Here is a 16300-nt window from a genome sequence, read left to right on the forward strand (position 1 = left end):
TGCCATATAAATAGAATCATACAATTTGTGGTCTTTAGTGTCTAGTTTTTTAAACGTGGCATGTAATTAGTTCTTTTTTATTGCCAAATACTATTCCATGGTTCGGACATTCCACATTTTACTTGTCCAGGCTTAGGTTTGTGATATAGGAAAGGATAAGCTTCTTTTCAGCTCCCCCTACCCTCTAGAGACCCACTTATTAAAAGACACCTACTCAGAAATCATGCCTTTGGTGGAAGAGCCAGTTAATTAGTATTTACATTGTGGACAATAATTTTATGATTTAAAAAATAATAAGCTTGAATACCTTATGTAGCCTTGCTGTTAACTACTGAAAAGGGTTTTTGTTTCTGTTTTTTAAATTTCATTTCTAGGTAAAACCATTGCAATTGGGAAAGTTCTGAAACTGGTTCCAGAGAAAGACTAAGCATTTTCTTGATGACCCTGCACAATACTGTGAGGAAAATTGACTGCAAAAGCCTACTTCACACCGCCTTCTCTTATTTTCTGCCCATTGACAAACTTCTCCCCATATTTTGCAAAGACAAAATCCACAGCAAAAGTCCACATTATGTCAGCTTTCTCATATTGAGAGCTCTGCTATGCCACTGTTGAATTTTCCCCCAGATTTTTTTCCTTCCCCTCCCAAACTCTGCTTCCTTGGACAGATTTGGCAATAGCTTTGTAAGTGATGTGGACATAATTGCCTACAATAATGAAAACTTACAGGAATTTTTTTATTTTTCATTTTCCCCTTAGGCATACTTAGTCTTTTCCCCCCCAGGCAGATCATTCTGAGTGTGCGAGTGTGTGCACATGTTATAGAGACAACTACCATGTTAATAAAATATTCAATTTGAAATCCTTTTCGGTATTTGAATTGCTTTTGAATAACGTTTTTTATCTGGATGTAACATTGTTGCATTAGCTTTTTAACTTACCAAGTAATTGAGTACATTTTATGACTTGGACTTTTCTAAACTCTTCCCTCCCCACTACTTTAAATGAGGCATTTCCAAACGCTGTACAAGTTTGTATAAAGGAAAGCGTTAGTTTGGCCCCTTCCTTTGGTGGTTAGTGCATATGTCCAATCAAACACCTGTATGGCGCTGGGACGCTGCTGTAGTAGTAGGTCTGCCAGCTGTTTCCTGCCAATTTATATTCAACACGGTTTCTTCAACACAGTAGGCTGTTTTAAAAAAGAACAGCGTACTGTCGTTTTTATTAGTAAAGTGTAACAAAAGTACCCCTACAGAAAATTCCATTACCGTGTTAAATTAGTGGGATTTGCAATAAAGCAAGCATGTTGAGACCTGGCAGAAATGCCTCCTTTAGCATTTATAAGAGCTGCATGCATCTAGTATGAAAACTGTATCCATTGCAAGTGCCAGTTCTGCAAATTACTCCTTTACTATTTGTATCAGTAATTTTAAAGGCTGGATGATCCTTGCTGGTTTAAAGCTAAATCTCATCCGGCCACTAAAGGAACACCTATTTAGAACCATCCAAATCTGCACAGACTAAAGTTAACAGTGATGCGTAGAATCAAGCACAGTATCGAAGTTTTTCTCAGTTACTTCAAATTGACTGTTTTCTTAAAGCTGAAATTTGCTAAACTGTTATTTGGATGAACCACAATGGAGCATGGCAGTGGTTTTTAGACTGAAGGCTGACTTTCTACTATAATTGACAGGACTTTGAAGTTTTTAATGAGAATGAGTGGGAAATGGAAGAGCCACTTTTTGGGTTTATTGGAAGCCCCCCTTGATTTTGAGGGATGTCATGTATCAAAGACAGCCTCTTTTAGACTGTGCTTTATCTCTAAATAAGAAACTTTGTAATTGTATATTTAATGACAAGTCCCTTCCCTCAGAAAAGAAAAGCCTAGTCAGACTGTGTTTCCAGTCACAAAGCATAAAACAATCTAATCCTGTTCTCTTAACTATAGAATTACCATTCATTTCATGAATGGTGCTATATCTTATGGACAGAGCAAAGTTATTGTCCTACAGCTTCCTATAACTATACTCATGGCTATTAAATTGCATGAAATTTAGCTAAATTTATTATGTCAGCAAATCTCTGGGCTTTTATTTTTCTGGGAAATAGGGGAGCTTTAATCAGTACATAATGACTTTTTGTACTTCCAAGTTAATAGGAACAAAATAGCAATTGCTTGGATTTTAATGAATCTTTAAAAGCTCAAGAGTTGTTGAAATTATTTCCAAAAATAGATTTCCATTTTTAAATCGAGCATATTTTTAAAAACCAGTTCTGTTTGCTATTAAAACATTTACAATTTTAGAATATTATGTGCATGTTGCCAAGACTTCAGCAAAACGACATGGATACCAACTGTAAAGGGTCTAGCTCTAAAATAGAAAAGATTATAAAATATAAATTTCATTGGATTCTTTTACACATTTGTGCAAATGATTACTTCTTAATCATGAAAAAGAAAGGCGCACTGTTAAATATGGGCTTGGAAGTTCTTTAGGAAGTATTCTCAGAATTGATGCATTTTAACTCCTAGTTCACCCTGGCTGGTGATCTGGATGAGGAAATTCAGTGTCTGGCGTGAACTGGCAGCATGTGATGCTGGGCCTCTGCAGAGAGCAGTGCAAGGTCCTGTGCTGATGGACTGTAGGTGTGGCTGACAGTGCAAACGTAGGCTGACTGGCTGCAGATGAGGGTATGGACCCAAACGTTTCTTCCTCCAGCTTTAGAGTAGATCTTAGAATCTAGACTTAGAATCACACCTTTTTTTGCATCTTTTTACTTTAATGTTCTGTATACAACTGTCATGCTAGATTATTTATAGTTTTTTAAATTAATGAATTGAGAATAAAGGTATCATTAATGAACATCTGAAGTAATTGCCACTTTAAACCTTTACTGCTGTGGGAGAGGGGAAAATACAGCATCTATTTCTTGTTTTTAATTTGCAAAAAGGACTTATATCCAGTGAAAACCAATGTAAAATCAAACCAGAAGAGTTGGACTGAATATGTATTGCCATGAAATTAAGTGACAAATAGTAAAGTGTTCTTGAATACTTAAGCCCATGTATATTTCTTTGTTTTGAACTGAAAGTCTTGAAATATGTGATAACTGAATGTAAAAACTCTGTAAATTGTTAAAGTACAGGTGGTTCACTGTAACAAGAGGGAGCTCGTACTTGCCTGCTAGTTCCCTAAGCGACAAGAACTGCGTTCTCAGTGTGGGATGGACTTTCAAGGGGGTGCAGTTGGACAGTCCCTGGCACCCTCTCAGCTCAAGTGCTGCAGAGATGTGGGGTCATGCTTTCAATCAGATGCAGTTTTGCAACCCAAGAAAAAGGCGAACCTATGGTCAAAAACTGCTTCCATGACGAACTCTTGAAAAAAAGTCAGCTAAACTCCCTGGCATCTTCAGGAAGACTTAGTCACAGCTGTCACTACCCCAAGGTCTGTGATGACTGTCCCATGGGGCAGCACTTCAGCTTCTCTCCTCATTGGCACGGACTTCCTCACAGACCGCCACCACGTGAAAGGTGGCTTCGTGGCTCTGGGGACAGATGTAAGGTAGTCGAAGGGCAAATAGTTTTTACGACAACTCTAAACATCAGGCAACTCTGAACCCTTGAAAACTTTTGAAAATTGCGGTCACTGCACTCCAGCGGCCTGGAGAACGACACGACGTTCTGTACAGTGTTGGCCTACCTTATCAGAGTAAACGTGCCATTAATCTTCTCACAGACACATGCGAGGTAGACAGCAATCAGCAGGATTCAGGGGACGATTTTCTGTCTCCAGATAACGTGGCTTCTATTTCCTCCCGCTAACTTTTCAGTGATTCTAGCAAAATGCCATCTGATATATTCATGCTTTGTTTCTTTAGAGATCTTGCCATGGCAGCAGCTTGTGAAATAAATGTAATTATACATGCACAACTCAAAAGACTTATTACTAGGTTTAAATTTAGCAGTCAGTTGGTTATATTAGATTTCCTAGTAAGTGGAATAGGGACTGTTTGTTTTTATTTTCCCGTGATAGTTCAGTGGATTCCATTTGAACCAATTTACTGCCAGAATTCAGGTCGGATAGATTGGTTCAGCTTGTGATGGTCTTGGTTCTAGGATAGTTTTGATTTTCAGGATCCTGGAACATACTGAGTCTTCCCTTCAATAAATACACTTTTCACATACCTCTAATCCTATGCTTCCTTGAAACAGTAATCTGCTAGCTGAGTTGTTTACTAGGGAATGTTCTAAGGGCCCGGAGGTGTGGGAGTGGAGATTAGAACCTTGACGTTCTCCAACATAAGGGAAAAGCAGGTAGGCACCATGTCTGATTAGGCAGAAAATTGGGATTTCTCGAGCAGCCCCTAGAATGGGAACCGTCTTTTTTTCTGCCTCACCACACATGCCACTGTGCCCTTTAAAACTTAACACGGAAACCTCAGATTTGTGGACGGCAAAGGTGGAATGATGTTTTGTGCTTCCTGAGGCTTCCCTCTGCCAGGCACATTCGCTTAGCGCTCCAGATGTCAGCCCAAGTCCCTGCTACCTCCTTTCCTGCCGCCCGGGAAGAGTGTGCTGGAGTGGAGCTCCCGCGCTCCTCTGGTGACTGTCCTCGTGCTTCAGGTGACCGAGGTCAGCCCCGAGGGCCTGCCTACTTTAGGGACTCCCCGGGGAGCGCTCTCGGAAGTCAACTCACCTTAGTTACCTAGTTTGTTCTGCTCTAAAGGAAATGTGGATCTCTCTCAGGCCAGGACTTAGTGACTAGTTTTTACTAGAACAGCGTAGGTCAATACCTAGGCTCTTTTTTTTTTTTTTTTTAAACAAAAAAACCCAGAGAATTCAAGGGAATGGAGTAGCTCTGCTGAGGTTCTGAACCTAATTCCAAAGCATGGCAGACTAGGTAGGAACTGTGGGGATCCAAGGTCAAGAAACCTTTTTCTTATGATTTGTAGCTACCTACTGTGCCTGACTTGGTGCCTGTCTGAGGATGAAGCCCTTAGCCGCTCTTGCAATTATTCACATGACTGAAGTTAAAAGAACTTGCTTTTGTAATAACAATAAAAATTGTCATCTTCCCTTTTGAAGGACTTGTCTGTCTGTTTACAATCGCCTGTACTGTATCATGCCCGAGGGCCCCAGCGGTCCTCTGTTCAGTTCCTGATTTCTGGGTCAGGTACCAGCACCATCTCCCAGTGGATCTGGAGGGATCTAATGAGCCGGATCACGTGAGGGACTGACAAATGCGTGGTCTCCCTGCACATGGTATGCAAAGCTTTGTACAGTCTATGTGAGCTTGCCTTTTTTTTTTTTTAAGATTTATTTGATAGAGCAGATGCAGGGGAGAGGGAGGCAGAAGAGTAAACTCCTCACTGAACTTGTTGCCCCATGCGGGGCTCCATCTCAAGACCCTGAGATCACAACTTGAGCCAAAACCAACGGTCAGAGGCTTAACTGACAACTGCCAGGGGCCCTGTAGGTGACTGAGTCTTAACAACCACCACACAGGGCAGCCCTGGTGACTCTAGCGGTTTAGTGCCGCCTTCAACCCGGGGTCTGATCCTGGAGTCCCGGGATCGAGTCCCAAGTCAGGGGACTCCCTCTGCCTGTGTCTCTGCCCCCCCCCCCCCCCCCGCCCTCTCTCTGTGTCTCTCATGAATAAGTAGATAAAAAATTTAAAAATCTTTAAAAAATGTTTCAAAAAAAAAAAAAAACAAACAGGTGAGACATGCTTAATAGCTGTATCACAGGGGTGCCCTAATAGAAGTAAAATCTTAAAAAAAAAATAGCTGTATCACAGTATGTGGCTTTATGTGAACAGACTTGGGGAGACATCGGTGATTCTGTCTCAAGTACTACTCTCTCTATTCAGGGTTTTCCTTTTAAAGATTTATTTGTTTATTCATGAGAGACACAGGCAGAGACACAGGCAGAGGGAGAAGCAGGTTGCCTGCGGGAGCCTGATGAGGGGACTCGATCCTAGGATCCCGCCCTGAGCCACCCAGGTGCCCCTATATTCAGGATTTTTAATAGTCATCAAGAAGCCAAATACTTAAGCCAGGACAAGAAATGAATAGTAGGGGCAGCCCGGGTGGCTCAGCATTTTGGCACCTGCCTTCGGCCCAGGGCATGATCCTGAAGACTGGGATCAAGTCCCATGTAAGGCTCCCTGCATGGAGCCTGCTTCTCCCTCTGCCTGTGTCTCTGCCTCTCTCTGTTTCTCATGAATAAATAAACAAAATCTTCAAAACAAACAAAGAAACCAGAAATGGTAAACAGGCAGTATACATGTAGGTGGGCTGACAGCAGTATAATCCTGCATCCTTTTATTGCATGAGTTCATATGAGTTCTTGCATAAACCATCCTAGGTGAAAGGAATCACTTCAAGGTTTTGATCGTGTCTGTGGTACAGGTGTTTGACATTCACTGGAGTCTTGGCTCACAACTTGTCAGCTAGTTAATGGAAGGGAGGGAGTCCATTTTTTTAAGATTCTATTTATTCATAAGAAACACAGAGGCAGAGACACAGGCAAAGGGAGAAGCAGGCTCCATGCAGGGAGCCCAATGCGGGACTCGATCCTGGGCCTCCAGGATCACGCCCCGAGCTTAAGGCTGCCCTAAACCGCTGAGCCACCAGGGCTGCCCAGAGGGAGTCCGTTTTACAAGAGTTCACAAGTGGTTCTGATTAACCACAGTAGTTAACCACACTCTTCTACTCTTCAGTGACTAGGTCTCCAGCCCTGCCCATCAACCCTGTGCTCTAAGCGTGCCGGGACATGAGCCACATGTAGGCACTGTACTACAGTGGGTAGACTGACCAGGGGATCTCACGCATCACGGCCCTTGGAAGCAGTTTCAGAGACTCGCATTCTTCCAATCAATGCATCATAAAGCAGAAAACCAGCATCGGTACCTCGGACATGGTAGCTCTGTAGTGAAGAACTACAGATCCTATCTAGTAGAATAAATGATGACCAAGTTACAGTATTTTCATTTAAAAAGACTTTCAGGAAAAAAAACACTAGTCTTATTGACCATGGGAAAAAACAGGTCCCAGAAAATATATATTTAGCCTCTTTAGTGATGAGGTTATCTATTTTAAGTCTCTGGCCATTTAAGGCCATTTAGATATATGAAGAATTTTCAGTAATGTACTGCAGTGGCAAACATTTTTGTTTCCTTATATTCACCTTCCAAATTCAGTCTTAAAAGTGGAATTTTTGTTACTGTGATTATGTATCTGCTTTTAAATTCTGAAGGCTGTGTGCCCAAATTCCTTGCATGAAATATTTTCCTGTTTTCTGCTAGAAATATATTAGTTAAAACAAGGAGACAAAAATCTTGTAGCTAAGTGTGCTTTTTGTTATTCAATTACTATTTTTTCTTAGAAGACCATTTTTTAAGTGGGCTCCATGCCCAGCGTGGGGTTGAACTCATGATCCTGAGATTGAGTTGCATGCTCTACCGACTGAGCCAGCCAGGCGCCCCATCAATTAAGATTTTTTAATATGATCCTTCTGTTAAAAATTAGACAGGGGCACCTGGGTGGCTCAGTCGGTTATGTGTCTGGCTTCAGCTCAGGTCCCCGAGTCAGGCCCCCTGTTCAGTGGGGCTTCTGCTTTTTCACTCTCCCTCTCCCCCCTCATGTTCTGTCTCAAATACATAAAATAATTTTTAAATGAGCAAAACCTCTTTCCTCTCCATGTGTACTGGGTCACATTTAATGTTAGCTGCACATTTTCTTAACCTATCCCACTTTGAGTTCTTTAACATTCTGTTTCAGGGAAATGATCGTGCCCAAATATAAAAGCAAGCAGTAAAAATAGTTTAAAAATTTAAGGATTTATAGGAATTTTAATTTTAAGGCTTTTTTACCAAAAAAAAGTTCTACTCTGTGGTTTAAGAGTCTATTGGTCATCTAAGTCTACTGGTAAAACAGCTAGAGAGGAAATCACAGGAAAATTACCTATTTAACTTGTTTTGCATTCTTTATCGTGTGATTATATTTGGACTGAGATTTACTATGGTGATTTCACCCCTTTTAATGGGATGAGGACACAGTACTCAAGCACTTTGTGACTGCTTATAGACTTCACAAGTTACTTAGAACAAAAACAATCTCCATCACCAGTTATGTTATTTCCCTGGCAAATACACTACATTTTTAGGATCAAGAGATTTTGAAAGAATTAGATTCTTAAAAATAATTACTATTTGTAAAGAAGTTCCAGCAGACAGAACTTGTGTACGCAAGGAGGGTTTTTTTTATTAAGGCAAAGTTTACATACAGTGAAATGCACACAACTTGAGCTTCCGATAAATCTGTCGAATGTGTACAATTATGCAGACACCCACCATGTCAACACAGAGTATTCCCACCACCCCAAAAACTTCCATTCTCTTTCCAACCCATTCCTTCCTCCTGCCAAGGTGATCACCGTTTTGCCACACATTCATTTTGCCTGGGTTCAAGCTCCACATAAATGGAATCACTATATGCATCCAGCTGTCTTCTTTCTAGCAACATGTTTTCGAGATTAATCCTGCTGGGTCTATCAGTTTATTCTCTTGCCGAGTACACCATTCTATTTTATGAATATCCCAGGATTTTTTTATCCCTCCTTAAAGGGAGATTTAATTTTGTTTCCCAGTTAGGATTCCGTCATGTTGGCTGCAAATACAGCCTTCTTTGAGTTATCATTACAAATGCAAATAAACCAGACAGAAAAGTTTCATCTTTTCTGTTTAAATGCTTTTACTACTAAACAGACCATTCACTCCTCCTAAAAGGTGATGAAACTACACAAGCTCCCCTCTGATCTCCCAGGCAATCATGAATGCCTTCTCCACTGTGCGCCCTCTGACGTGTCATGCCTGTTCCCAAGTGGCACTGTCCCCAGCCGGCTTCTGTGTTGCCAGGGTGAATTAACTGGATGTGCACCTCTACTGATCAACTCTTTCAAACCTCAGGACCAACTCCTATTTTTTTTCTTGTTCAGTTGACTTATTATGTTCATGTAGAACTTTTAAAAGTTCTTTTACTGACCCTTCATCAATGATGACCTAGCACGATATTTTATAGTGGCTACTGAAAACCTTACTAATTTAAGTAAAAGAGGCACGGAGTTGTCTCGACATCCAGATGTTATATACGGGTGTTGCTTAAGAGAGCACAGCCCTCCAAGCACTTGTCAGCTGCCTGTCTTCCACAGTAAGAGATAATAGCTGGTATCCGTAATCTATTTTGTTTAAGTCTAGAAATCACTTTTTAGATTGGCCTTAATAGGACATTCCTCAAGGAGTGTAATTCCCCTAAGCTGAGGTGGACTGGATTCGTTTTCTTCCTTTTTTTTTTTTTTAATTAATTTTTATTGGTGTTCAATTTACCAACATACAGAAAAACACCCAGTGCTCATCCCAAGTGTCCGCCTCAGTGCCCGTCACCTCGTTTTATTCCTAAGTCATGTCCAAGGAGGGGCTGATGCACGCCCAAGACTGCGAGACATGGTGTCCCTCTGGGGCCCACCTGGCCATACAGCTGCCAGGATCCCCTTAACTACCCCTGGTGACTTCCCGCTCTCCTGCTTTCTCTTCCTGGCGCCCTCCAGAGGTTCCCTAAAACAGTTCTCCCTGCCTGAACACAGGTGCACCACCTCCTTCCATCTTTCAGCGGCTGAGATGCACGTTTCCTCTCCAGTCCATTTAATTATCATATTTTCGGGATCCCTGGGTGGCGCAGCGGTTTGGCACCTGCCTTTGGACCAGGGCGCGATCCTGGAGACCCGGGATCGAATCCCACGTCGGGCTCCCGGTGCATGGAGCCTGCTTCTCCCTCTGCCTATGTCTCTGCCTCTCTCTCTCTCTCTGTGACTATCATAAATAAATAAAAAATTTAAAAAAATTATCATATTTTCAACTACAGGCTAGTCTCGTGCTGTTATGTATGTGCTGGGTGCTATGTAGATAGAAGCCATCTCATTTAATCCTCTGAACGATTCCGGAGAACCAGCATGCACCTACAAAAAGGACAAGAGGGAGGGAGGGGGAAAGAGAGGAAGCATGGCACTGTCTTAGGAACACATGTGCAGTACAAGGACAGCTCCCAGACAAGGGAAGGAAGACAGTGGACCAGGAAGAGCCAAGCCTGGAGCAAGCGTCTGTGCCCCGTGTGGCAGGCCAGCGCTGTGTGTACCTCCGGTTCTGGTGGAATGAGCAGGTCTTACCACACGGCACAGCAAGGTACTGACTCTAGAGAAGAACCATCACTACTGTTGTCCTCGCAGTTTATAAGCCACCCATGTCCATGGGTCTATCACATCCGGCCTCCCCCACTGCACAGTGCCCTGTGCACTCGTGTGAGTGGGCCCTGGGGACCCAAAGCCACATGAGGCCACGGATGTTCAATCTGTGGGGAAACCAAAATGCTACTGGAGAGCTGAGGCAGTGCCATTACACGTTATTATCCTTGGTGGTAAAAGAACTGGGACTCTAACATATTCCCTGGGACACAAAAATCTTGTCATCTATTTCATTTGTCCTCCTAGTAAAAGGTGGCAATATGCCCAGGTTCCATCTCTCCTCTACCTCTGACATCCCTCATCATCCTTCAGTGAAGGGGCCTCTGTAAGCTCACCATGACCCACCTGCCCACCAGCATGGCCTTTTGTCAGGATGTCTTGTCACCTTCAGTACTGACATGCTGTCACCACATCCTTGCCTCCCGACTGCCCCAGAGGGAACAGAACACCCTCTTGGTTTCCTTATACATCCTTGACTATTTCTCAGGCTCTTACAGTGGCTTTCTCTCCTGTTCCTGGACTGTGGGGCTCTGCACAGCCCTTATTTTCCTGTCCTATTCTGTGTACTCTCATCCATCCACAGCTGTAACCGTCCCCTCTGTGACGTCCCAACTTCCTTCTTTCCTTCAAGAAACTTCTCTTCCATGTTCCAGATCCTGGATGTGCCTCCAGGAATTTCAACTTCAAAATACTGAAAAATAATCTATTTTTCTTTCCAAATCTGCTCCTCCTGTCTTCCCAAATTGTATTAACACCACCACCCATGTGCCCAGGTGTTCAGAATTAGGGAGTAATCTGTATTTACCTCCTTGTATATTTAATTTTTGGTCAAATCTTTTTCTTTCCTTTTTTCTTTAAGTATGCTCCATGCCCAGCAGCATGCAGCCCAATGTGGGGCTTGAACTCACGCCCTGAGATGATGACCTGAGCTGAAATCAACAATTGGACGCTCAAATGACTGAGCTACCCAGGAGCCCTTCTGATCAAGACTTACACATCTTCCTACTGCTATCACCTCTATTAGACCTCAGTACCTAGAAAACCACAGTAGTTTTCCGTACTCATCAACCCAAGCCCTGTCCCAGGCGATTCCAATGCATTATTCGTTCTTTAAAGAAACATCAAGTATGTCATATATGGGATAGGAGCTAGGATACAGTGGTGAGCATAGCATTTCTCATTTTCCTACCATTAACTGGCCCTCTCCTGCCCTCTTAGAGCGTCTCCTCAAACAGAAAATAGCCAATTACAGGAGAACAACTGTGGAGGTGGCAGCATTCTGGAAGAAGTTAGGGCACGTGGGAAGGTGTGAAGACAGAGTGGAAGGTGCCTGGGTGGCTCAGCTGTTAAGTGTCTGCCTTTGGCTCAGATCATGATCCCAGGGCTCTGGGACTGAGCCCCACATGGGTTCCCTGCTCAGTGGGGAGTATGCTTCTCCTTCTGTCTCACTGTGCTCTAGCTCTCAAATAAAAAAAAAAAAATATATATATATATATAGGGATCCCTGGGTGGCGCAGCGGTTTGGCGCCTGCCTTTGGCCCAGGGCGCGATCCTGGAGACCCGGGATCGAATCCCACGTCGGGCTCCCGGTGCATGGAGCCTGCTTCTCCCTCTGCCTGTGTCTCTGCCTCTCTCTCTCTCTCTCTCTCTCTGTGACTATCATAAATAAATAAAAATTTAAAAAATATATATATATATATATAATCTTAAAAAAAAAAAAAGAGTAGAAGGTGCAGAGCTGAAAGCAGGATCTAAAACAAAGAGTGAGGGGAAGTGTTCGAAGTCGGGGACATGGAAGGTAGCCTGCCTAATGTGGATGACCATTTAATTTATTTTTCAAACTAGGACACTTTTTTTCAGGACAAATACTAAACCAGATAGGACCCCAGATAACAGATGAAAACTCAGATATAAGGCACTTGGAAGAATCTATACCTTATCCTCATGACAAGGATAACAAAATGAAGGAGGTTAAGCATGATTGGCTTTGATAGGATGAGATCTGCAGATTATATAGATCATTGAAGGGGACGGAGAACAGACTACAAGATGTACAACTGGAGGCAGGAAGACAAGTTAGGATAGTCTGGGAAAATAAGATGCAGGCCTGCACTACAGGTGCAGGCCCTTCTATTGGATAGAAGGGGCAGAAAGAATCAGATAAATGCAAGAGACTTTTAAAAGGAATAAACAAGGGACCCCTGGGTGGCTCAGTCTCCGGTTAAGCATCTGCCTTGGCCTCAGGTCATGATCTCAGCGTCCTGGGACTGAGCCCCTTGTTGAGCTCCCTGCTCAGCGGGGAGTCTACTCCTCCTCTTGCCCCTCCCCTTGCTCATGCTTGTGTGTTCTCTCTCTCTGAAATTAAAATAAAATAAAATAAAATAAAATAAAATAAAATAAAATAAAATAAAATAAATAAAATAAAATAAAATAAAATAAAATAAAATAAAATAAAATAAAATAAATAAAATAAAATAAGAACAAAGGAATAAACAAGCCTTTGGTATTGACCGTGTATGGAAAATGAGGAAGAGTTAAGGATGATTCCCATATTCTGGTGGGAGGAATTAGGTGGCTGGTGGTGCCATGAATCGAGACAGAAAATACAGGACAAACAGGCCTATGGGAAAGATAACGAGTTGCTGAGGGGCCTACTAGATGTGAGCTCCTCCTAGGACTTCTGTGTCAACATAGTTGATGTGTCTGAAGACAGAAGGTTTACAAATTCCCATTACTTATCTATGATGGATAACAAATTACCCCAAATTTAATGGTTTAAAATAACAAACACTGGGCAGCCCAGGTGGCGCAGCGGTTTAGCGTGGCCTTCAATCCAGGGCCTGATCCTGGGGACCTGGGATCGAGTCCCACATCGGGCTCCCTGCATAGAGCCTGCTTCTCCCTCTGCCTGTGTCTCTGCCTCTCTTCTCTCTCTGTCGCTGTGTCTCTCATGAATAAATAAATGAAATCTTTAAAAAAAAAAAGCATTAAAAAAAATAACAAACACTTATTATCTCACAGTTTCTGTGGGTCAGGAGACAGCACAGCTAGATGGTCCTGGCTGAGAGCCTGTCAAGAGTTTGTGGTCATCTCAAGGTCCGACTCCTTGAGGATCCACTTCCATGCTCACTCCCATGGTTGCAGCAGGCTGAGTAGCCTCAGGACGTGGTAGATGTCTACACCAGAGCAAGTAATCTGAACAGAAGGAAATAAGAGGGGGTGGCGGGGGATAGACACAGTGGGTGAAAAATACTCAAAGTGCAAACTATAGTCTGCTGTGTTATATCTGATAGAAGCATGTGACACTCAAGGGGAAGGGAATGAAGCATCATCACTTGATTATCAGAGAATCTGTGGGTATGTGTCCTATTTTTCATATTGCCACAATACCACAGCCAGATTATGAACTTTCCCAGAGCCTAGTGATGAATTCGGCTACCTCCTCTTCTCCCCTGCCAGTTAAAAAGCCACAGACATACCTATAGATTTCTCTGAGGTACATACCACCCCTCAGCCTGGTCATGAATTAATTATTCCCTAACCTACCATTCTAGCCTCACCTCCCATCCTCCCTTCTGCATGTACCTGCTCCAGCCACTTACTACTTGCAAACATGCAAACACCACCATGCTTGTCAACCTCAAGTCATGCCTTTCCTTCTGGTCTAAAAGCCTTGTTCTCAGCTGGTGCCGTCTTAGTGCAGCAGGCAACGCATCAGTCTCATAAAAGCCTCGTTCTCAGACTTGAATTCAAGTGACACACATGACAGCCCTGATGCTCTTCTCAGAACACCAGAAAACATTGATATGCGAGGCCTACACTGTGCTAAAATGAAATTTTTTTAAAGATTTTATTTATTTATTCATAGAGACACACACAAAGAGGCAGAGACACAGGCAGAGAGAGAAGCAGGCTCCATACAGGAAGCCTGACGCAGGACTCCATTCCAGGTCTCCAGGATCACGCCCTGGGCTGAAGGCAGCACTAAAGCAGAGCCACCCGGGCTGCCCAAAATGAATTCTCTCTTGCACAATATTCTAGAATAGACGAGAGAAAGAGAGCAGGTGCTGAAGATTCGAGAACATTTCTTCCCGGGCAGCCCGGGTGGCTCACGGGTTTAGCACCGCCTGCAGCCCAGGGCCATCAGGGAAATACAAATCAAAACCACAATGAGATACCACCTCACACCAGTGAGAATGGGGAAAATTAATAAGGCAGGAAACAACAAATGTTGGAGAGGATGTGGAGAAAGGGGAACCCTCTTGCACTGTTGGTGGGAATGTGAACTGGTGCAGCCACTCTGGAAAACTGTGTGGAGGTTCCTCAAAGAGTTAAAGATAGACCTGCCCTATGACCCAGCAATTGCACTGCTGGGGATTTACCCCAAAGATTCAGATGCAATGACACGCCGGGACACCTGCACCCCGATGTTTCTAGCAGCAATGTCCACAATAGCCAAACTGTGGAAGGAGCCTCGGTGTCCATCGAAAGATGAATAAGAAGATGTGGTTTATGTATACAATGGAATATTCCTCAGCCATTAGAAATGACAAATACCCACCATTTGCTTTGACATGGATGGAACTGAAAGGTATGATGCTGAGTGAAATAAGTCAATCGGAGAAGGACAAACATTATATGTTCTCATTCATTTGGGGAATATAATAGTGAAAGGGAATATAAGGGAAAGGAGAAGAAATGGGTAGGAAATATCAGAAAGGGAGACAGAACATAAAGACTCCTAACTCTGGGAAACGAACTAGGGGTGGTGGAAGGGGAGGAGGGCGGGGGTGGGGGGGGTGGGGTTGAGTGGGTGGCAGGCACTGAGGGGGGCACCTGACGGGATGAGCACTGGGTGTTACTCTGTATGTTGGCAAATTGAACGCCAGTAAAAGATAAATTTATTATATAAAAAAAAAAAGACCCTGGATCGAGTCCGACCTCCAGCTCCCTGCATGGAGCCTGCTTCTCCCCTTGCCTGTGTCTCTGCCTTTCTCTCTCTCTCTCTCTCTCTCTCTCTCTGTGTGTCTCTATGAATAAACAAAATCTTAAAAAAAAAAAAGAACATTTCTTCCACACTTTGATTACAAAGTCGCTGCCGGAGTCGAGCAATGTCCTCCAGCTCTGGATAGAGGGAAGGCGCGTTTTTTTCGGGGAAAACAACAGACACGGAAGGCCTCCTGCTCTCGTCCTTTCATCTCTCAAAGAGGTCCACAACTGGCTGCAAAAAAAGGCCAGGACGAGCATGTCCAACAAAAAGCTCCTAAACAAACTCCTGTTTCCTGCCTGATGGTGAAGGCCGCTGGGCAGGTTTTAACGATGAGGCAGGAAGAGGACGAGGTACCTACCGACTTGAGTCAACCTCCAAGATACGTGCACTGGGGAGGAAGAGCCAACGAACAGAGCGACGGGCATAGCAGAGTACTAGCTGTGTTTAAAAAAATAAAAAAAAAAAAAAGATTACGTTTAAACCGAGGCACCGAGGGCAGCCCGGGTGGCTCAGCGGTTAGCGCCGCCTGCAGCCCAGCGCGTCACCCTGGAGTCCCGGGATCGAGTCCGGCATCGGGCTCCCTGCATGGAGCCTGCTTCCCCCTCTGCCTCTGTCTCTGCCTCTCTCTCTTCTGCGTCTCTCATGAATAAATAAATAAAATCTTACATTAAAAGTAAAAATAAAAATAAATAAGCCGAGTTATCCTTAAAGAGACAGAACGAGTATTTCCTGAACGTGCGGGGGCCGACCCCGGAAGGCTCCGGGACCACGGAGGCAGCGCGGGGGCGGGGCGGGGCGCGGGCCCTGTACCTTCTCCGGCCGCAGGCTTCCCCGCCTCCGGGCGCTCCCCCGCGTCCCCCGGGGCAGAGGGCGAGCCCGGAGTGGCCAGGCTGCTCCCGCGCCTCACGGGAGACTCTCGGACACCGGGCGCCGCACCGGATTCGGCGAAACCCCGCGGGTGGGACTTCCTGTGCTTCCGACCCTGAGCTTCCGGATGTGACGGAACAGCCCGG

At 43.9% G+C, this 16300-nt stretch overlaps 1 protein-coding gene and 1 long non-coding RNA gene across 5 annotated transcripts in view; one reads left to right on the forward strand and one right to left on the reverse strand.

Moving 5' to 3' along the window:
* The window catches only part of GSPT1 (G1 to S phase transition 1), a 39177-nt gene extending 34092 nt beyond the window's left edge, over nt 1-5085 (forward strand). For both annotated transcript variants that reach the window (XM_041747371.1, XM_041747372.1), the window contains exon 15: nt 375-5085. In XM_041747371.1, the coding sequence (XP_041603305.1) occupies nt 375-427 (53 nt within the window). In that variant the 3' untranslated portion in view covers nt 428-5085. The remainder of the gene's footprint in view (nt 1-374) is intronic.
* Nucleotides 1-16277, reverse strand: part of LOC121486474 — a 29950-nt gene extending 13673 nt beyond the window's left edge. The window contains exons 1-4 of one of the 3 annotated variants that reach the window (XR_005986640.1): nt 16098-16277; nt 15646-15725; nt 13317-13492; nt 8241-10015 (exon numbers count right to left, since the gene is read on the reverse strand). This is a non-coding gene — a long non-coding RNA (uncharacterized LOC121486474). Of the gene's footprint in view, nt 1-8240; nt 10016-12615; nt 12653-13316; nt 13493-15645; nt 15726-16097 lie in introns of those variants that run through there. The other 2 variants (XR_005986642.1, XR_005986641.1) reach the window with 2 other exon arrangements.
* Nucleotides 16278-16300: the final 23 nt, after the last annotated feature.

The sequence above is a fragment of the Vulpes lagopus genome, chromosome 3 (genome assembly GCF_018345385.1).
Source record: "Vulpes lagopus strain Blue_001 chromosome 3, ASM1834538v1, whole genome shotgun sequence".
NCBI classification, from domain to species: Eukaryota; Metazoa; Chordata; class Mammalia; order Carnivora; family Canidae; genus Vulpes; species Vulpes lagopus.